The sequence below is a fragment of the Lampris incognitus genome, chromosome 12 (assembly GCF_029633865.1).
Source record: "Lampris incognitus isolate fLamInc1 chromosome 12, fLamInc1.hap2, whole genome shotgun sequence".
NCBI lineage: Eukaryota > Metazoa > Chordata > Actinopteri > Lampriformes > Lampridae > Lampris > Lampris incognitus.
This window is the reverse complement of record NC_079222.1, coordinates 48,118,039-48,140,645: the sequence shown is the minus strand read 5'-3', so window position 1 is coordinate 48,140,645 and position 22,607 is coordinate 48,118,039. Positions and strand designations below refer to the sequence as shown.

At 48.3% G+C, this 22,607-nt stretch overlaps 1 protein-coding gene across 1 annotated transcript in view; it reads right to left on the bottom strand.

Moving 5' to 3' along the window:
* LOC130121639 (ceramide transfer protein-like) overlaps positions 1-20,508 on the bottom strand; it is a 31,326-nt gene extending 10,818 nt beyond the window's left edge. Inside the window, exons 1-7 of the mRNA XM_056290477.1 lie at positions 20,444-20,508; positions 19,328-19,458; positions 15,752-15,886; positions 12,396-12,512; positions 11,824-11,889; positions 5,967-6,074; positions 1,090-1,228 (exon numbers count right to left, since the gene is read on the bottom strand). Coding sequence (XP_056146452.1) covers positions 1,090-1,228; positions 5,967-6,074; positions 11,824-11,889; positions 12,396-12,512; positions 15,752-15,886; positions 19,328-19,458; positions 20,444-20,459 — 712 coding nt within the window. The 5' untranslated portion in view covers positions 20,460-20,508. The remainder of the gene's footprint in view (positions 1-1,089; positions 1,229-5,966; positions 6,075-11,823; positions 11,890-12,395; positions 12,513-15,751; positions 15,887-19,327; positions 19,459-20,443) is intronic.
* Between the last annotated feature and the right edge of the window lie 2,099 nt (positions 20,509-22,607).

Below are 22,607 nucleotides of genomic sequence, written 5' to 3'. Positions count from 1 at the left end.
GAGAGAGGTAAACGGAACAAAAGCAGGGCTTCATTCTCTGTGGTCGTCCACAGGCAACCAATGATGTGACAAAGCACAAACTGCCATGAGCAAATGTTCTGGCAGCTAAGACAGAGAGGGGGGTGAGTAAGAGGGAGGAGGACAGAGGGGTCATAATGACTGCTCTCTCAGTAACAGGCAGACAAACACATTCCACACAAGATTCTGCACATGTTTCTCCTAAAGCCCAAACATTTTATAAACCATCCCAGACCAAAACTCTTTAGGCAGGGCCCTGTGTTGCTGCTTCTGCCCTACTCAGAACAAACGTAGGGCAGGTTCACTGTTCTTACTGTCTTCCTGTTCTACTGCATATGTTGGCCCAAACACTCTGAACCAGATAAAACAAAAATACACATAACTGGGGGAGTCCAGGTATCGTAGCAGTCTATTCCGTTGCCCACCAACACGGAGACCGCCAGTTCGAATCCCCGTGTCACCTCCTGCTTGGTCGGGTGTCCCTACCCGTGTCTGTGGGTGGGAAGCCGGATGTGGGTATGTGTCCTGGGTCGCCGCACCAAGCGCCTCCTCTGGTCGGTCGGGGCCCTTGTTCGGGGGGGGGGGGGGGACTGGGGATGAATAGCGTGATCCTCCCCGCTACATCCGCCCTGGTGAAACTCCTCACCGTCAGGTGAAAAGAAGCAGCTGGCGACTCCACATGTATCGGAGGAGGCATGTGGTAGTCTGCAGCCCTCCCAGGATCGGCGGAGGGGGTGGAGCATCGACCGGGACGGCTTGGAAGAGTGGGGTAATTGGCCGGGTACAATTGGGGAGAAAAACCCCCTCCAAAAAATACACATATATGTGTATATGTGTGTGTGTGTGGGAGGGGGGCCCTGTGATGGCCTGGCGGCTGTCCAGGGTGTCTCCCCCGCCTGCCGCCCAATGACTGCTGGGCATCCCGCGGCCCTGACAGCAGGAGAAGTGGTTTGGATAACGGATGGATGGACACATAACAGGTGAATCCCGAATATAACCCCCCCCCCCCCCCCCAGTTTCTGAGTCCCCAAGACAGTCAGCTGGGGAAAGCAGCGGGACACCGGTTCTTACTTTTGTCTCTCTGCAGCTCGTCCTTGGATACGGCGTCCGCACAGCTGTCAAAGTATTTCTGAAGCGTGTCCACCTGCCGACACAGTATGTCTCTGAAGGTCTCCATCTCTGCCAGCTTCTCTTTTAGGCTGCGACCCTTCTTGGGGAACACACAGAGGACTTGTTTAGCTTGAGTTATGTCAATACTCTTCTAGTTAGTATGTCACCACATTCACTGATATGCAGCTGGTAAACCGCGCGACCCACATGTGTGAACAGAAACATCTGATCAGTCCACAAGATTAGAGCCAAGAGTCTCACGATGCTCCAAGATGGCGCCGCGGACGGCAGCCTCGGTGTGTTGGCGCGCATTGTTTGCGCGAACTCGGTGTTCTGCGACGGTACCTGGAGCTCTTTCACCGGGGAAGAGCTCGCGCACACCAGGGAAACAACGTCCGCGGATTTATCTCCAAACTTCCTCCTCCCGTCTGGGGAATCCCTGGACATTTTGGTCGGAGGTGCGCTCACCTTAGTTCACGCAGTGGCACACCGGAGGAGAGGGAAACGCGCCGGCGATACCATGCATCTCTGCAGAAGCAGACGACACACTCCGTCGTTACGTCGCCAGGAGTATTTCTCTCCAACATGCGATCAACTGCAACAAACTAGATAAACGCCACCTACTGGTGGGGAAGAATAGAGACTTTAATTCATCTTGCATTTTCTCCTTCACGGAAACTTGGCTGTGTGGATCAATACCGGACCCTGTCCTGCAGCGGGCCGGCTTCCGGCTGTCCAGAGCAGACCAGGACACAGACCTCTCCGGCAAAACTGAAGGTGGACGTATTTGTTTTAATAGTACCGCTGGCTGGCCCCAGGACACTGACCACATCGTGGTCCACCTGATTTTGCATGCAGGCAGAAATTCAAACTCTCTAGACCCGTTGTGAGGACATTAGGGGAGTAACGGTACACAGAAGTCACGGTTATCTGTGTCTGCCATAACGGCGAGCCTGCGCTGTGCTAAGTTACCGGCAGTCTCTCTGTGGCATGCGTGTGAGTGTGTGTGCGCACATACTTAGTGGGATAGCTGGACATACAACGCCCGGCCCCTGTGCGAAAGTTGTTATGCGGCAACCTCGGAGTTTTAAATTAACTTCCTATACGCATAAAAGTTCCGCACACGAATACATGTACCGTTACACCCCCAAAGAACATCTGGGAATTGGACCACTGAAGCTATGGAGGATCGTCGTGCGTGCTCGGACTGTACCGACTGTGATGTTTTCAGGACTTCCAGCAACAGTCTGGATGAGTACCCTGAGGCTGTGGTGTCCTACATCAGCTTCCTACATCAGCTTCTGTGAGGACAGCTGAGCGCCATCACGCACAAGGGTTCGTTACAACGACGACAAAACCCCTTGGTTTACAGCTAAACTCAAGACAGCTAAGGTTGGAAAAGGAGGAAGCGTTTAGGCATGGGGACAAGGTCCGGCTTAGAGTCTAAATACAGGTTTAGCAAGGCTGTGAGAAATGCTAAACGTTTCTCAAACTCTGAGCCTCTTCGACAGCAGTTCTCAGAAAACGACTCCGCCTGTGTCTGGAAGAGCCTCAGACAGATCACCAACTACAAACTGAAAGCCCCCCACTCCACTCTTGACTTGCACCTGGCTAACGATCTGAATGAGTACTATTGTCCAAGGAAGAGTATGTCAAGAGTGTGTTGGAGGTGAAGAGAGTGTTGGACAAAGTGATGAGTATGAAGCTGGAAATCAAAGGTGTGGTTATGAACGTTATCAGCGCATACGCCTGGTAATTTGGGTGTGAGATGGAGGAGAAAGAAGAATTCTGGACTGAGTTGGATGAGGTGGTGGAGAGGGTACCCCAGGAGGAGAGAGTGGTGATTGGAGCGGACTTCAGTGGACATGTTGGTGGAGGGAACAGAGGTGATGAGGAGGTGATGGGTAGGTATGGTGTCAAGGAGAGGAATGTGGAAGGACAGATGGTGGTGGATCTTGCGAAAAGGATGGAAGTGGCTGTGGTGAATACATATTTCAAGAAGAGGGAGGAACACAGGGTGACGTACAAGAGTGAAGGAAAGTGCACACAGGTGGACTACATCTTATGCAGAAGGTGTGACATAAAAGGGATTGGGGACTGCAGGGTGGTGACGGGGAGAACGTAGCTAGGCAGCATCGGATGGTGGTCTGTAGGATGACTTTGGAGACCAAGATGAGGAAGTGAGTGAAGACACAGCCGAAGATCAAATGGTGGAAGTTGAAGAAGGAAGACTGTTGTGTGGAGGTCAGGGTGGAGTTAAGACAGGCACTGGGTGGTAGTGAAGAGTTGCCAGATGGCTGGAAAACCACTGCAGAAATAGTGAGGGAGACAGCTAGGAAGGTACTTGGTGTGTCATCAGGACAGAGGAAGGAAGACAAGGAGACTTGGTGGTGGAAGGAGGAAGTACAGCAAATTATACAGAGGAAGAGGTTGGCAAAGAAGAAGGGGGATAGTCAGAGACATGAAGAAAGTAGAGAGCAGTACAAGGAGATGTGGCTTAAGGCAAAACGAGAAGTGGCAAAGGCAAAGGAAAAGGCGTATGGTGAGTTGTATGACAGGTCAGACACTAAGGAAGGAGAAAAGGACTTGTACCGATTGGCTAGTCAGAGGGAGCGAGCTGGGAAGGATGTGCAGCAGGTTAGGGCGATCAAGGATAGAGATGGAAATGTGCTGACAAGCGAGGAGAGTGTGTTGACAAGGTGGAAGGAGTACTTTGAGGGGTTGATGAATGAAGAAAACGAGAGAGAGAGAGAAGGTTGGATGATGAGGGGATAGTGAATCAGGAAGTGTGGTGGATTAGCAAAAATGAAAGTGAGGGCAGCTATGAGGAAGATGAAGAGTGGAAAGGCGGTTGATCCAGACGACATACCTGTGGAGGCATGGAGGTGTTTAGGAGAGATGGCAGTGGGGTTTTTAACTAGATTGTTTAACACAATCTTGGAAAGTGAGAGGATGCCTGAGGAGTGGAGAAGAAGCATACTGGTACCGATTTTCAAGAACAAGGGTGATGTGCAGAACTGTAACAACTACAGAGGTATAAAGTTGATCAGCCACAGCAGGAAGATATGGGAAAGAGTAATAGAAGCTAGGTTAAGAGGAGAGGTTATGATCAGCGAGCAGCAGTATGGTATCATGCCATGAAAGAGCACCACAGATGTGATGTTTGCTTTGAGAATGTTGATTGACAAGTATAGAGAAGGCCAGAAGGAGGTACATGGTGTCTTTGTAGATTTAGAGAAAGCATATGACAGGGTGCCGAGAGAGGAGGTGTGGTATTGCATGAGGAAGTCAGGAGTGGCAGAGACGTATTTAAGAGTAGTGCAGGACATGTATGAGGGCAGTGTGACAGTGATGAGGTGTGGGTTAGGAGTGACGGATGGGTTCAAGGTGGGGTTGGGATTACATCAAGGAGCCCTTTCTTGTTTGCGGTGGTGATGGACAGGTTGACAGACGAGATCAGGCAGGAGTCTCTGTGGACTATGATGTTTGCGGATGACATTGTGATCTGTAGCGGAGCAGGATGCAGGTGGAGGAGCATCTGGAGAGGTGGAGGTATGCACTGGAGAGAAGGGGAATGAAAGTAAGTAGGAGAAAGAAGGAATACATATGTGTGAATGAGAGGGAGGACAGCGGACTGGTGAGGATGCAAGGAGTAGAGGCGACGAAGGTGGATGAGTTTAAATACTTGGGGGTTCGGGCATCCAAGTGGCATGGCGGTCTATTCCGTTGCCCACCAGCACTGGGATCGCTGGCTCGAATCCCTGTGTTACCTCCGGCTTGTTTGGGCGTCCCTACAGACACAATTTGCTGTGTCTGCGGGTGGGAACCCAGATGTGGGTACGTGTCCTGGTTGCTGTATTAGCACCTCCTCTGGTCGGTCGGGGCGCCTGTTCGGGGGGAGGGGGAACCGAGGGGAACAGCGTGATCCTCCCACGAGCTACATCCCCCTAACTAAACTCCTCACTGTCAGGTGAAAAGAAGTGGCTGGCGACTCCACATGTATGGGAAAGAAGCATGTGGTAGTCTGCAGCCCTCCCCGGATCGGCAGAGGGCCGGATACAATTGGGCATAAAGGGGGGGGGGGGGGGACACCCGAAAAAAAACACTAGGGGTCAACTGTTCAAAGTAACGGGGAGTATGGAACAGAAGTGAAGAAGAGAGCGCAGGCGGGATGAAGTGGGTGAAGAATGGTGTCAGCAGTGATTTGTGATGGACGGGTGAAAGGGAAGGTTTACAAGATGGTTGTGCGACCAGCTATCTTGTATGGTTAGGCGACAAGACAGGAGGCGGAGATGGAGCTGGAGGTGGCAGAGTTGAAGATGCTAAGATTTTCGTTGGGAGTGATGAAGAAGGACAGGATTAGGAGTGAGTATATTAGAGGGACCGCTCAGGTTGGACGGTTTGGAGACAAAGCAAGAGAGGCAAGATTGAGATAGTTTGGACATGTGTGGAGGAGAGATGCTGGGTATATTGGGAGAAGGATGCTGAATATGGAGCTGCCAGGGAAGAGGAGAAGAGGAAGGCCAAAGAGGAGGTTTATGGATGTGGTGAGAGAGGACATGCAGGTGGCTGGTGTGACAGAGGACAGGAAGAGCTGGAAGCGGATGTGGCGACCCCCAACGGCAGCAGCCAAAAGAAGATCTTGTATAAATATATATATATATATATATATATATATATACGTTATTATTCTTTTAACGTTTATCTCAACTATTAACCGTTAATCTTTCCCTCTTGCAGCAACATACCAAGACAAATTCCTTGTCTGTTCTTGAACTACATAACAATAAATGTGATTGTGATGGTGTCCTGCAGCCGAAGCAAGGCAGGGAACTAACCTTGAAGGAGGAGGTGGAAGTAGCAGAGTAGCCACTGGTGGCTGAGGCGAGAGATAGCATGGAACCATGTCTCCGCAGGCTGGACTCTGAGCCGTATCCGGACTCAGGCTTGAGGAAAAAGATGGACAGGCAGGAAAACAGCGGACAAAATAAGGAAGAGACAAGTTAGTTATTGCTATATTTTCACTAGGCAGCTTAGCTGAGAAGCACATAGTAACAATCAGGTTCAACTAAAGAACAAAATCTTTCAAAAATAAAAATAAAAATACAGGAACATACTGGCAGTGAGACAAGGAGCGACACTTTAATTCGCCACAAGGGAGAGTTTGCTACTAATAATCTGCATGGGCAGTCGGTGCAGCCTTTTGGTTCTCCCGCCATCCGCCGAGGTCAGTGGACGGCAGAAGTTAGCAAATTTACTGTCGTGGGCTGCAGACATACAGACAACATTGGCAAGCATTGCGTACATTTTAGAGACATCATGACGACGTTGGTGAAATGTCCCTTTAACTCTCAAAACCCACTCACACAGAACCCAACCACAACAGCTCGGCTGCAACGAACCCCGCCGATTACGGGTGTTGTGGTGTAAAACCACAAGTTTTTAATCGAGGTTTGTGTTAATCAAATCCTCTATCCCGCTGCCCAGTGTGCCATGCACTCCCCACACGCCGGTGCACTGCAGGACAGACGGACGGAGGGCCACGTCAGTTTTCAACACCGTCTTCTTCCCCGAATGAATGAATTGACTAGAAAATTCTTGAACGTTACTGACGGCACTAAATCAAATCAGATCACCACGTCACATGCATGACAGTCGTCCATGTGTTTGTGTCTTGGTTTAAAGATCACGTGAAATTTCCGGCAACCTCTCCATCACATGCAAAATTACACAATCGCCTGGGAACGATGAATGTCAACACTTAAGAACAATAATTTGCACTTTAAAATATTGTGCCTTTTTAAATGAATGACTGCCGGAGCGGACGCGTCATTTGCATTTCGCAGCTCGACAACTGTGGTGTGGGTCTCCGGTTTGTGCCCCTGTCGACCGTTTTTGCAGCCATACGACATGGAGTACGGGACGCAGAATATAAAGTGACATCACAAGGGCTTCGCTGGCATCACATGAGAGTACAATCATCAATTCAAATGTAAAAACAAAAGGGTAGCCCCGTTACCAATACACACAACCGGAAGCTGCCGTCAATCCCGAAGTGATTGACAGGTCTTTCATTACGAGGACAAACACCAAACAACAACTACGTTTCCGGTGGTGTGAAAGGTGTGCTTATATGTGTAATACGTCTCCTCCTCGCCGGGGAAGAGGGTTTAATAGCCCTTTAAGGCAAATCCAGAATAGCAGGGGGGGGGGGGGGAATTGAAATCCTTCACAGGCTCAGAGCCAAACACGTTACACTCGGGATCAGTAAAACGACGTTCAATAGAAAATAACACCTTAACTTTAAGATCCAGTTTCTTACGAGGTCTGATCTGGCAAGCCCCGCTGGCTGCTTAATCACGGCTAAATAATAATATACAAAACCTCTGTGGTAAGGCAGCTGTCAGGGGGGTGAACACTGATTATCCAGTCTTATGATGTCTTCGGATTCTAAGGAAGGTCTATTTGCTAAAAAAAAAAAAAAAAAAGGAGGGCATATTGCGACAGACACACTGCATATAAGTACAATGTGACCGGGCAGCGAGCGTGACACCGTAGGACGCAGTATCAGGTGACTTCCTGTGAAACTGCCGGGTTCCCCTTTCCTTGTTTTCATGCGAGCCTCGGTGTCCAAGTTTGCGGGAGACGGGACGGGGGAACGTTCGAAAAAAGGGCCAGAAGAATGTCAGCAAAAGCAACGTTCAGCCCGGCCACTAGGGGGAGCAGGTTTACATAGCTGCTGTTTATCAGAGGCTGGGCCAATAACCCAAAGCAACTTTGTTCACGGCGGAGCTCAATCAACGCAGGCTGCACTTCAGCTGAGCTCCTGCTACCCTACTGACAACAGCTCAACACTGCAGACAGTCATACTGACCACTTTAAAGGCAAACATGCATTTATTTCTAGAATCTTCTTCTTTTTTTGGACCCCCCCCCCCCCCCCGCCGCCTTTTTCTCCCCAATCGTGTCCGGCCAATTACCCCACTCTTCTGAGCCGTCCCGGTTGCTGCTCCACCCCCTCTGCCGATCCGGGGGGGGCTGCAGACTACCACATGCCTCCTCCCATACATGTGGAGGAGAAGACAGAAAAGGGGGGAGTGAAAGCAGTTATTGTCAGATGCAGGCTATCATGTCGACAGCAGCGATACGTAATGCGAGCGGGCATGCAAACCCAATTGTCAATGCAGCAAGTTTAAGGCAAATGCTGCTTGACTGTTTGAGCGTTTGTGGGTGTATGTACGGGGCAATTTCAGCTCCAGAGTACATACGCACCTCCACCTCTCAACGATAAGGGAGATAAAAGCGTCAAACTGGTACTGAACAAAAAAAAACTCTATCTTACTTAAACTTACCGAGCTATCTAGCAGCAAAACCGAAGACCACGTTCCAAATCTCTCTTCAACGCGGACTACTTGGCCGTAAACGATGGCCCTACCTTTATCAGGGCCTCATGACGAGTCTGCTGACCTGCTAAACTTGAATCTAGGGATAACTCAGTCTTACCCATAATCTCAACGCACATAATGTGCAGACACGCCCTTATTACGCAACACGGCTCATCAGTGTTTGGGCAGGGCTTCTTCCACAAATTAAATCTGAGATTTCTGGTAGAGACCCGCTTGGAGATTCCCTTTTCTCAAGCCACTGAAGAGGCGGTGCTGATGTTTTGTGTCTCCCGGGAGAATGTGGACACATGGCCCGAGATTTCCTCGAGCCATGTGTGTGAGAAAAGGGAAGCAGGGCACTCCCAAGCAGGGAAAAATCTTGAATGGTGACTCACTGTGATGGGGTTAGGAGGGAGGAGGGGTAGTATGTGTGTGTGTGTGTGTGGGGGGGGGGGGTAAATGAGTGGGTGACTCATTCCCTCTCGCTCTAGCTGACTCAGTCATAGTTTCCCTCGTGAACGGAGAGAAATAAGTGGCGATATGAGGAGGTTTCCCAAATTCGGGGCTGGAAATGAGCGCCGCACGTCCTCGGAGGGGAGACTATGGGCGCGGCGGATTCCTTCTGCTCATCCATGTCAGCTTATTCAGGACCACGGCGTCGCCTCAGAGCTATCAGAACCACACACAAGTGTGGGGTTTCGGGCACATCGTGTCAACAGCGCACAACAACCTTTTTCCGTAACAGCATTTCAATTAAAGTTGCATCCATCCGTTGTCAAAGCCACTTATGCGAATTCGGGTCGCGGGACGCGGGAGTCTATGCCAGCGGTCACTGGGCAGCAGGCGATACATAAATAAAGTGCAATTAAACGTACAAATAAAACTGGCAAACATTAAATTAACGCCTCGATTGTTTCTTACGTTGTCGTAACTTCTCTCCCAGGTCTTGGCCTTTCTAATTACCCAGTATTTTACAGGACTCGTCCCGATGTCTGACTCGTCCCTTGGTATCAGCCTGGATAACGGATTATCGAGTGGTTCCAGGACGATTACAAGTGGGATGAACACTGCACAACCCTACTAGCCAGTTTTATTTGTACGTATGACGGTTTATAAATGTGTAGTAAATAATCAAATGTATGTGGCAGTTGCTCGTGGCGTACAGAGCTGTCAGTGGTTTGAAATCTCTTCTTTCTGTCCTACTATAGAAACGTGTTACATTTACTTTTGCATACTAAACCGAAATGACGAAGTCTCTTAATTTCTTCAATCTACTTGCCTTAATGATTTCGATGTTCTCCTTTAAAGCTGGGGTAGGCAGTTTTTTTATTTTTTGCCATCATTTGGGAAAAATTCCATAATAACCTTTCAGCGTACTGTAATTCAAGTGGTCTGAGGGAAAACCAGACTTCTGCACCTCCTCTTAGCTCTGCAACCATTCATTCATGAGCCAAACTGCTTATCGGGGTCGCAGGGATGCTGGAGCCTATCCCAGCAGTCACTGGGCGGCAGGGGGTGAGACACCCTGGACAGGCCGCCAGGCCATCACACACACACATATTCATACCTGGGGACAATGTAGTCCGGCCGAGTCACCTGACCTACATGTCTTTGGACTGTGGGAGGAAACCGGAGCCCCCGGAGGAAACCCACCCAGACACGGGGAGAACATGCAAACTCCCCACAGAGGACGACCCGGGACGACCCCCCAAGGTTGGACTACCCCAGGGCTCAAACCCAGGACCTTCCTGCTGTGAGGAGACCGCGCTAACCCCTGCACCAGCGTGCCGCCCTGGCTCTGCATTCAGGCTTTAGAAAATCTAGTCTGTGACGGAAGATTTTAGCCAATCACAGGTCATTTTACAGAGGGAGGGCGTTCCTATTGGCTGTTCTACAAATGTAGATGCATGAGTATGTGATCAATTCACGCCCGAGTGACGGATCAATGCTTGAACATTGGTCCAGCTGGCAGGGGTCTGCGGTCTGTATTATATGATTATATTCAGAGGGTCGCCTCCCCATCACTCAATCACTTAAGGAGTGCCACTAAGAGGGTCGCTGAAAAAAAAATCACCTTTTACATGGACAGATTATCAACTATAAGTTCCATCAGCCTCGCTTTGACGTTTCCTGGTTGGACACGAGTGTAAGGGGCTGAAGAGCAACGCGGAGGTCATTCGGTGGGCGGGGCTTAGCGGAGGGATACGAGGCAGCAGAGGGGGAGGCGGAAGGATTTGCATTGCTCATGTTGCCTACTTCAGCTTTAAGGGCGAGAGGGAAAAAAACCCAATTTGAAAAATTTCTGCATCGACACTAAAACTCCAAAATCCATCTTCTATAACTCTGTTTGACATCTTGATCTCCTCTGAAGACTTTCCGAAACAGCCCTTCTTATTTTAGATAAATACAGCCAGTCTACATCTGATGAGGGTTTAATCTGAAGGCTTAATAATAAACCAGTGGGAAACGTAAACATGCCAACAACACAACAGTAACAAGTGCACCATGCGTGGAGTCAGATTCAGCCTCCGGCTAGTGGAGATGGGGAAAACTCCAACCGGCATCCTTCATTTGGAAAACCCGACTGCGTGGGCAAATCTTGGATTTTAACAACAGCCCCGGCTCGACGACATGCCAACGGCGTCCCGAAGTACACATCGCCCTTCCGGGGTGACATTAGCCGAGCCGACCCACAACTTTCCAGAAACGAGGGAGGGCAAAAGATCTGAACTGAAAATGTGGGAACGGTCAAACTTCGAGTCGTTAAATTGGGGTGAGTTTACCTCACGGTGAATTTCCCGTGTCAGCTTTTGTAGACTGGTCTTTTACTTTCGTCGCTGTTCCCTTTCGTTCGCGTCCCCTGACTGAAATACAACTTTAAAAACAGCTCACTGATTTCAGCCTCTCCCCACTTCAATTTACGTCCCACCTCAGAAACTGAATGCTCAAAAACAACCTTCGGTCGTGCAAGTGCACAGCCCCAAGGATGGAAAAACGAAACACTTAAGCAAGGGATGACACACTGATGTCCAGGCTACCCTTATGGACTCTCATGGGGCCAACGGCACGGCCGGGATCAAGCCCAGACTGGATGATGACAGTCACAGTACGCAAAAACAACCATCGGAAGAATTAATACGAGAGATGAGCTGCTAGAGATTCCCACCCCTAACGCCTTCTGGGAGACAGGAGACACACATGCACAGGTGTACACACACACACACACACACAGAGTTATAAGTACAGCTAGAGATGTGCCACGCTATGGATGAGCTGGGCTCTCAGTCCCAGAGACGTGCCAGCCAACGTACCAGCAGTGGACGGATGACGGCAGATTCCTGGATTCCCCCCTTCTCTCTCTTCCCCTCGCTGAGACTCTGATAGAAACACACACGTGCATAGAATAAGTGCGACACACTCGCTACACACATACAGCTTGCTAAAGAAGAGGACTCGTGGGCAGCCGGGCGGCGTGGCGGTCTATCTGTTGCCTACCAACACGGGGATCCGAACCGGCGATCCCCGTGTTGGTAGGCAACAGAGAGACCGCCACGCTACCCACACTTTTTGTAAGTGAAGCCATGTTTCCGTATACGTAGGCTCTCAATTTATTTATACATATGAATATTTCAAAGTTATTCCCCTAATTAAGCCCATATAGAACATCTCTTCAGCAGCAAATGCAGCACATTTTCAGCATAATAGAGTGTATACATGCTAATGTATATAAAGATCATGTATAGGATATCTATATTCATCACACGATAGAAAAAAATGATCCTGTGGCTAACATGTGACTGGTGAGGACACACAGAAGGCCATGTGTGATGTGTGTGGTGTAGATGGGGGGGGGGGGGGGGGTTAGAGTGAGCGTTTGTCTCACCTTGTTAAGCTCGATGGAGTCGATCCACTGGTGTCTGCGCTCCGGGTCCTGGGCTCTCAGGTACCACACACTGTCGTTTACGCTGACGTCAAGGCGGCACTCGTCAAACTCATGGGGCTGAAGAAGAAGTCAAATAAGAGAAACACAGAGAGAAAAGAGGAGTTGTCAAATGTTTCAACTGAAAGACAACCAGCCAATTCAAAGTGCAAGAAATACATTAATTATATAAAAGGTTTGGTCTTGCGGATATTAAAATTTGAATTACAATACTGCACAATCACAACTGCAATGTCAAATAAATGGATAAAGGCAAATCCTGAGGATGCTCCGACTATAACCCTAGTGGATGACATAAATATGACCACCAGTGCTGCTGGGGGGATATGGAAAATGTTATCATGGCGATCACAAGGAATTTTACACAATATTAATATATTTGATGATATCTGCTAACATAAGCAAAAAAAAAAAACAAAAAACAAAAGTTAAGCCTCTAAATGATGTTCCATCACACTGAACTTGGTTATCTTAAGTATAATATCATTCATTCATCATCAGCCACTTCTCCGGGGTCGGGTGGCGGTGGCAGCAAGCTAAGTAAGTAGGGCACTCCAGACGTCCCTCCTCTCCCCAGCAACGCCCTCCAGCTCCTCCTGGGGGATCCCAAGGCGTTCCCAGGCCAGATTGGACATGTAGTCCCTCCAGCGAGTTCTGGGTCTACCCCGGGGTCTCCTCCCAGTTGAACGTGCCCGGTAAACCTCCAAAGGAAGGCGCCCAGGAGGCATCCTAATCAGATGCCCGAACCACCTCAACTGGCTCCTTTCGACGTGAAGGAGCAGCGGCTCTACTCCGAGCTCCCTCCGGGCGTCCGAGCTCCTCACCCTATCTCTAAGGCTGAGCCCAGACACCCCAATAATTGCAGCACGCCTTCCAGTCCCCCTGTGGTCCCACCACCCATGGGGCTGAGCATTGGGGTTGGGTGCAATGCAGGCTGGGCAGCAGGCAAAGGCGGTGACCAGGGCGTGCCGACTTCCGGTATCGCCGACTGCTCCTCGGGATGTGGAATGTCACCTTCCTGGCAGGGAAGGAGCTTGAGCTGGTGCGGAAGGTGGAGAGGTACCAACTAGATAAAGTTGGGCTCACTTCCACACGTAGCATGGACTCTGGTACCAAATTCCTGGAGAGGGGCTGGACTCTTTACTTTTCCAGGGTTGGCCAAGGTGACAGGCGCCGGGTGGGTGTGGGGATACTCACAAGTCCCCGGTTCAGTGCCGCCATGTTGGAGTTCTCCCCGGGGAATGAGAGGGTTGCCTCTACAAACAATGTAAATGCTATGTCTTTCCAAAGGGAGCTAAGATAAAGAATGGACAAAAAAAGAAAAGTGGACAACGAATATTGACCATTTTACTGAAGACGGGAAACCGAATATTTATTTTGTGAATTCAAACAAAAGCCAACGTGTCTCTTAAGTCAAGAGTTGGGGGCATTTCGAAATGAAGCATAAGCATTATGGTAACGTAATGCTCTATTAATCAGTTTTGCTGATATGAATTAGCCATAAACATGGAGAAAAAAAACTATACCTGAATTGTGCTTGCATGCAATGTATTTTTTCAGTGCAGTTACTAGCCTACTTATATTTCTTCAATAATAATCATCGTAATAAATGTCTGGCCCCTGATTTTATTCACAAACCTCAGCATGTCCCTCAGTAAGTTTGACTTTGACAGCCCTGCCTTAGTAGGGCACCAGAGATTTTGGCTGCCGCCCAAGTGAAAATGGTCAAAATCCCTCAATAGGCTAAACACGACTCTATCCATCCATCCATCCATCCGATACCCGAACTGCTTATCCTGCTCTCAGGGTCGCGGGGACGCTGGAGCCTGTCCCAGCAGTCATTGGGCGGCAGGCGGGGAGACACCCTGGACAGGCCGCCAGACCATCACACAGGGCCGACACACACACACACACATTCATACCTAGGGACAATTTAGTACGGCCGAGTCACCTGACCTACATGTCTTTGGACTGTGGGAGGACATCGGAGACCCCGGAGGAAACCCACGCACATGGGGGGAACATGCAAACTCCACACAGAGGACGACCCGGGACGACCCCCAAGATTGAACTACCCCGGGGCTCGAACCCAGGACCTTCTTGCTGTGAGGCGACCACGCTAACCACTGCGCCACCTAAACACGACTCTAGAGTCATTTAAATGTATTATTATTATCATTATTACTATTATCATTATTGTCAGTTAAACTTCTTTATTGCAGTTCCAATTCTTTAGAGTGTTCCAAGCAAAGCACACGCAGAATCCTTATAATACATTACTTCTTAGGTAGGGAACCATGTGCCACCAACAGCCATGCAGGTTTTGTGTCCAACCAATTTCCACACCAGCTACTTCCACTGATTAGCCCTTAGTCTATGGCTGAAGGTGCTCTAACCTGTGAAATCACCTAACGGAGAGCCCAGCTGGAATGAAAACCTTTATACACTTGACTCTTCAGGGCAAATGGTTCACTATCCACATTTTAGGGTATGTGGAAGCAAATACAAAAATGATGCACTAAACAACTTGGTAACACTTTAGTATGGGGAACATATAAAAACTTAATTACTAGTGAATTAGTAATGATCAAGATGTCACTTTAGTATGGGGAACATATTCTAAGTAACACAAACTTAATTTACAGTAATTTAACACTATGAACACTTGTAGTGTTGTGTGTTGTTATGTAAGAACAGACCATATTCATTAAGTGTTAGTAAGGGAGAATAACTCTTCTTGTGGTACTACCACCTTATAAAGGCCATACTAAGCAAAGCATATTGAGATGGTACTACTAATAAGCAATACTTCTGAGGTTATAGAGGGAAAACTCATAGTTAATGGCTTACTGGTTGTACAATAAGGCCATGCAGAATAAGGCATTAATGAGTATGTAATAATGACCAATTAAGAGCCAACATGTTGCTAATTTGCATGCTAATAAGCACCTAATTAATGGTGACTACGTTCCCCATACTAAAGCGTTACCAACAATTTGATTGGTCCTCTACTAATATTTTGCGCATTGATCTCCTAATCATTACTTAAGATAAAGCTGAAAACTTCACACAGGACTCATGTTTTGCTCAGTTCACAATAGTCTCTTCATGCACCATGTTGGCTGATCAGCTTAGTTAATTTTTGTGAAAATTATAGCAAACCCTTGATGGGCCACGCACAAACACCCGTGATCCCTGTGTTGGTAGGCGACGGAATAGACCGCTACGCTACCCAGACAAAGGGGCAGTTTTTTTTACTTATGCTCATGAACATGAACAATAATTAAAACAGTACTTACAATTACAACAGCTTTACTGAGGCAGAGCGACCCCCGACAACCATACTCTCTCTCATCCTGAGACCTGTAGTAGCTCAGTGTGTTGTTCTTCAGCACCACCCAACGGTCCTGCCAGCCATGGATATAGTTTGTCCACTGGAAGAGAAAAACTCTTAAGTTTGTATATTATAAAAACATTTTTTTTTTTGCGATAAACATCCAACACTTGTACTTCTGGCCAACATTAGGGGAGTAGGGACAGAAATGAGATGCATGCAGCATCCTAGCTGTGTAGCTAGGAGCAGTGGGCAGCCACTGTGCAGAGCCCAGGGACCAACTCCAGTTGGTCTCGCCATGCCTCGGTCAGGGGCACAGACAGGGGGTATTAACCCTAACATCATGTCTTCTTTGATGGTGGGGGGAACCAGAGCACCCGGAGAAAACCCACCGCAAACACGGGGAGAGCATGCAAACTCTACACAGAGGACGACCCCCCCCCCCCCCCTAAGGTTGGACAATCCCGGGGTTCGAACCCAGGACCTTCCACGGTGGCAATGTGGTGCCAGAACTGAGTTTAGCCAAACAAAACCTATCACATGAATCCGGATTAGCAGGATTTAACAGGTACGGTTTTGAGACGTGAAGGTCTGCTTAATCTCCTAATATGCTTGGTGAACAGGCCCGCATGCAGTCTGTCCAGAGGGAGTCATAGCGGTCTGAAATTAGACTAATACAACAGGTGCGTGCCAGACGGGCGACATGACTCAGAAAGGGCCGGCGTGGGTGCAGGTGCAGCTACACACCTGATTCTATTAGTCAACCAACAGTCTTTGCTAAGAACCTTGACTTGTACACTCAGGTGTGTAACTGCTTGCACCCACACCAGCCCTTTCTGGATCATGTTGCCCATCCCTGCGAGACTAATCAAAACCGTAGTCAAGCTGACCCAGCAAGTACACACTACGATAGAAAAACGGAGGGCAGAGCCAACACACAGCATTGTATATGTCATGAAAATCCATGAGGAAAGTGTACCTTTTAGTAAGAGGTGGAAATGAGCAGGGGCACGCGCACACACCTGTTAGTCAACTTGCTTAACTTGCTCCAGTTACCGACAAATCTGTATTTTTCATTTCTGCCCAGTCGTGCCCGGCCAATTACCCCACTCTTCGAGCTGCTCCACCCCCTCTGCCGACCCGGGGAGGGCTGCAGACTACCACGTGCCTGCTCCGATACATGGGGAGTCGCCAGCCGCTTCTTTTCACCCGACTGTGAGGAGTTTCGCCAGGGGGACGTAGCGTGTGGGAGGATCACGCTATTCCCCCCAGTCCCCCCCCCCCCCCAACCGACCAGAGGAGGCGCTAGTGCAGCGACCAGGACACGTACCCACATCCGGCTTCCCGGCCGCAGACACGGCCAGTTGTGTCCGTAGGAATGCCCGACCAAGCCGGAGGTAACAGGGGGATTCGAACCAGCCCTCCCCGTGTTGTTAGGTAATGGAACAGACCGCTATGCTACCCGGGCGCCCGAAAGAAAGCCATTTTAATAGACTAATGTGGGTGAACAAAAGACAAGAAAACTTATTCCATCCAAAGAAGCTGATGAATTTCAAATTCAGCGGATACTTGTGTAATAAAGTACTTCTCCAGTCTACCAACCACGCCACCGCTCAAATGCTGACGGCAGACCCATGCTGCCACGCAAGGCGCCAACCTGCTCATCAGGAGCAGTTGGGGGTTCAGTGTCTTGCTCAAGGACGTCTCAACCCGCTGTCTGCAGGAGCCGGGGATCGAGCCAGCGACCCTCCGATCATTAGACAACCCGTTCTACGTCCTGAGCCATGCCACCACTTTTTGGGGCCCCATGCCCCCCATATCCATCCATCCATTATCCAAGCCGCTTACCCCAATCGGGGTCACGGGATGCTGGAGCCTATCCCAGCGGTCATTGGGCAGCAGGCGGGCAGACACCCTAGACAGGTCGCCAGTCTATCACAGGGCCGACACACACACACACACACACACACACATTCACACCAAGGGACAATTTAGCATAGCCGACCTGACCTACATGTCTTTGGACTGTGGGAGGAAAGTGGAGCAGCCGGAGGAAACCCACACAGACACGGGGAGAACATGCAAACTCCACGCAGAAGACGACCTGGGATGACCCCCAAGGTTGGACTACCCAGGGGTTCGAACCCAGGGCCTTCTTGTTGTGAGGCGACCGCGCTAACCACTGTGCCACCGTGCCGCCCCCACTACAATATATTGGCCAAAATAGTTTTCCAACACGTCAATTGAGAACTTTTATCGGTTGTCACTGAATGGTAAATAAACGTGTAATAAGTAATAATAAATTGGTGATGACTTTGGCATCGGCACGGTGGCGTAGTGGTTAGCGCGGTCGCCTCACAGCAAGAAGGTCCTGGGTTCGAACCCCAGGGTTGTCCAACCTTGGGTGTCCTCTGTGTTGAGTGTGCATGTTCTCCCCGAGTCAGCGTGGGCTTTCTCCCACAGTCCAAAGACATGTAGGTCAGGCGATTCGGTCATACCAAATTGTCCCTAGGTGTGAACGTGTGTGTGTTTGTGTGTCAGCCCTGTGATGGCCTGGTGGCCTGTACAGGGTGTTTCCCCGTCTGCCACCCTAATTAGGATAAGCGGCTTGGCTAACGGAATGGGTACTTTTTGGCATCACCAGAGCCCTTAAACTACAGGTGCAACAGTGAGTCACTGGTGTTTCCACTACAATTTATTGGCCAAAATCATTTTCCAACATGTCAACTGAGAACTCTTACACTGGTCTACAAAAATATAGTTTTTTTTTTTCTTGCATGGACTTTGGAAACTGTGTTTGGCTAATTTTGGGCTGCTGAATCCAAATCTGAGCTCAGATTTGCTTTATCACGTCAAGTTTTTGTGCTATCTGCATGCTCCTTACTCAGGATTTTACAAAAGTTGACCATCTAGTCTGGCAATCTTGGTGGGGATAAAAATGACCCCTATTCATTTCCTAAGTAATTTCATGCTAGGCTGGGTGTTTATTTATTCATTGTAATCATTTTTGCATCTATCGATCTTCTAATGCAACAGTGTTTTGTAACTTAAAGTGTAAAATTGCTGTTTTCTCAAAAATAATGATTTTTCATAGCTCAACAACCTGATTCGATAGGCAAAATCTAATGCCAGATTTGGATTCAGCACCCAAAGGTTAGCTAGAATCCGTTGGAAAAACCCCATGCAAGAAAAACTGTGTTGACCAGTGTTATCAGTTGTCGCTGAATGTTAAATAAATTTGTAATAAATAATACATAGCTGATGACTCTGGCAGCACCGGAGCCCTGAAACCACAGCTGCAACAGTGAGTCACTGGTGTGAAACTCAACAAGACGTGTGTTGCTGTAAAGCCCCTCGAGGCAGACCTGTAACGTGTGAGATTGGGCAATACGAATAAAACTGACCTGACTTGACATCTCACTTGACATTGACAGACAGCCCAACACTGTCAGCATCTTCAGTGTTACAAATGACCAGGCTCACTTGGCACTGTCAATGGGCGACTTTGCAAAGATAAATCAAGTTTCACCTATAAACACACCTTATTGAGAACTCCGCTGAATTCGTCGATGCCGACGTCGTGTCCCGGTTCCGGCTTTAAGTCCTCTTCGGAGCCCGAGGAGCTCCCACTCTGGTTGTCTGACATGTCTCCGTACAGCCGCTGTCGTTTGCCTGGGAAGGAACATAATAGTTACAATGTATCGTGCAACGCTACGAAGGAACTTAATAGTTACAATGTATCGCGCAACGCTACGAAGGAACTTAATAGTTACAATGTATCGCGCAACGCTACGAAGGAACATAATAGTTACAATGTATCGCGCAACGCTACGAAGGAACGTAATAGTTACAATGTATCGCGCAACGCTACGAAGGAACGTAATAGTTACAATGTATCTTGCAACGCTACGAAGGAACATAATAGTTACAATGTATCGCGCAACGCTACGAAGGAACATAATAGTTACAATGTATCGCGCAACGCTACGAAGGAACGTAATAGTTACAATGTATCTTGCAACGCTACGAAGGAACGTAATAGTTACATTGTATCGCGCAACGCTACGAAGGAACATAATAGTTACAATGTATCGCGCAACGCTACGAAGGAACGTAATAGTTACAATGTATCTTGCAACGCTACGAAGGAACGTAATAGTTACAATGTATCTTGCAACGCTACGAAGGAACGTAATAGTTACATTGTATCGCGCAACGCTACGAAGGAACATAATAGTTACAATGTATCGCGCAACGCTACGAAGGAACATAATAGTTACAATGTATCGCGCAACGCTACGAAGGAGACGACAACAAGTCAAACAGAGAACGCCGAACTATGCGAAGTAAGTGGGAGAAAGGAAGATGACACGTTTAACGGCGTCATCTTCTCCGCCTCGCTAAGAGACGTCTTCCATTAGAAAGCTGCGCGTCGGACCGGACAGGCGGACTTCAGCCGGAACACCGGCTCTCAGAGGCGGCCGGGACCGCTCGTCTGCTAGCGCGGCTAGCCAGTCTCGAGTGCGCTCAACACTTTTGACGCTTGTTCCGCGGCGTCGCGGCGCCGCCAGCTCCGCTCACCACCCCTCTCCCGCCTGCCGGGCGGACGGATACGGGCAGTCTCCCCGGGGTCAGCGGCGGTGAAAGCTTAACTTACCCCCGCAGTCAGTCATTCGCAGCCCCGCTAAAAAGACACACCGCTCCCCGCGTCCGCTTACTGGGTCTGGGGGCCGGGCGCGTGCTGGCGAGTAAAGGGCGCTGGCTGCCACGTGACGTCATCAAACCCCCGCCCCGACCGTGGAAACGCACGCCTCCTTAAAGGGCCGGTCCGAACCGCTCTACCCTCGATATAACTTTTTTTTTTGAATTACCAGAAGACAGTTATCCACCCGTCTAAATCTCCCTCCGCTTCATCCTGCCAGCTAACCGCCTTCCCCCTGCCCCCTAACCCCCCCCACCCCCCCCCCAAAGATGCTCAGAATCATCTGAAACGCCGAGAAAAGTGGTTTTTTTTAGCCATTTTTAGAAAAATGCATATTTTGCATAATTATGCATAATTATGCATCATTTTAATGTTCTGGGATTTTTTTCCCTTACTCTCCGAGACAATACCTACCACCTCCAATAAGAATTAGGATCATAAGTGCTTTAGTTTTCGGTCCCTCTATCTACACTAACTAACACACACACACACACACTACGAAAATATGGGAGTTGATGTTTTAGGCCATGCAAGGTTTGCTGTCAAAGTAAGGAGGGATACAGCCCATCACGAGGAGAGGAAAGCTGAGGTGTGGAATGTTTTTATATGTGGTTTAACGGAAAGATGTGTTAATATGTTGTATGATTATGCTAGAGAGATGGGTTTATTAGTGGATTTGTGGAGGGGCACACTTTTATTGTGACTGGGGAAGAAGGGATGGTGATGCTGGATTTCGGTTAAATAGTGTAGTGTGTATGGCATATGTGTATTATTATCATTATTATTATTATTATTTTGTTTGATTTGGTTAGGGGAGGGGGGGCTGGGGGCTGGAAGCCATGTCAAAGCCTACAGGTTATCTCACTATGTTCTGTCTTGTCTGCCTGTATTTTCATTTTTTAATTCTTATCCTCTGATTCTATAGAGTTCGATGGGCTTGTGAAACGTTTTCTTTCCCTACTGGTTTAATATATGTATGTTGTATTTTTAATGTTTTTTTTCTATGAAATAAAAGAGGAAAAAAAAGTCTCTCGGTAAAATGAATAGAGTTCACTGTTTCTAGTTTGACATTTCTACTAAAAAAAATTTTAAAAATGGAAAGGATAACATTGTTATTGAGTTTTGATTTTGAAGTTGCCAGATTAACAATTAAGCTGGCTTCATTTCATCAGCAAGTCCTCAAATGAGATGGGCACAAATTCATCAAAAAAATACGTTGTTACAAATTACCAATACTTGCTCATTAAATGTATCAACATAGAATAAAAAATACTGGTATGAGAACATGTATTTAACTAAAATACAAGTTTTTTTGCAATTTGAAAATACATTAAATACAAACTGATATCACCTTACCCCCCCCCCACAACGAAAAGATGAGCTCTGCTAATTTCCACATATCATAGATTTGAAGTGGCCAATCGGGGTATCTTGGGGTTGGGAGGCTGTGAATTCAGGGGTGCATGCTGGGTAGTTTCTGTCAGTCAAAGCGACCTTTAACTGAATGAGTGAACAGCCAGCTGAAATGCAACCGGGGGAAATGAACAGTTAGGCTCCAGAAGACACCTTACTTCTCCATCAGTTCAGCTGTTGATCACCTTCTGTGAGGGCGGTAAACCAGCCTGCAAAGGAGAAGAGACGCTCAGCTGGTGCCGATGGTGGCAAAGTGGTGCCGAATCTCACAGCGAGTAGCTTGATCGGTGGATATGAATCCAGAGAGGACAGGTTCTTTCTGGTGTCCTCCAGAAAGTGAAGGGTCTCCAACTCTGCTTTGCTGTGGCTGGGCAACATCTCTCTGGCCAGCTGGCTCTCAGTTCCTGTTGTTGGGATTGGAAACAGTAGAGGCAAACAGGGAAACAAGGTTGTTATGAATTTACATTAAATTCAATGATTTTTAATATCACAAAAATATTTAAAAACGTGACATGAAACTAGCTACTCATTTATCTTTTAATGGATGAATGTTCATTTTTGACGATTAATTCATGAAATTGCAGTTTAACCTTAAGACATTGAAGTGAGAGTAGTTTACCCGTACCCTGGTCAGGGAAGATGAAGAAGTCGCCTTCATTCTCCTCAGTGGGGTTTGATGAGGCAGTCTCACTTTCTGACACAAGGC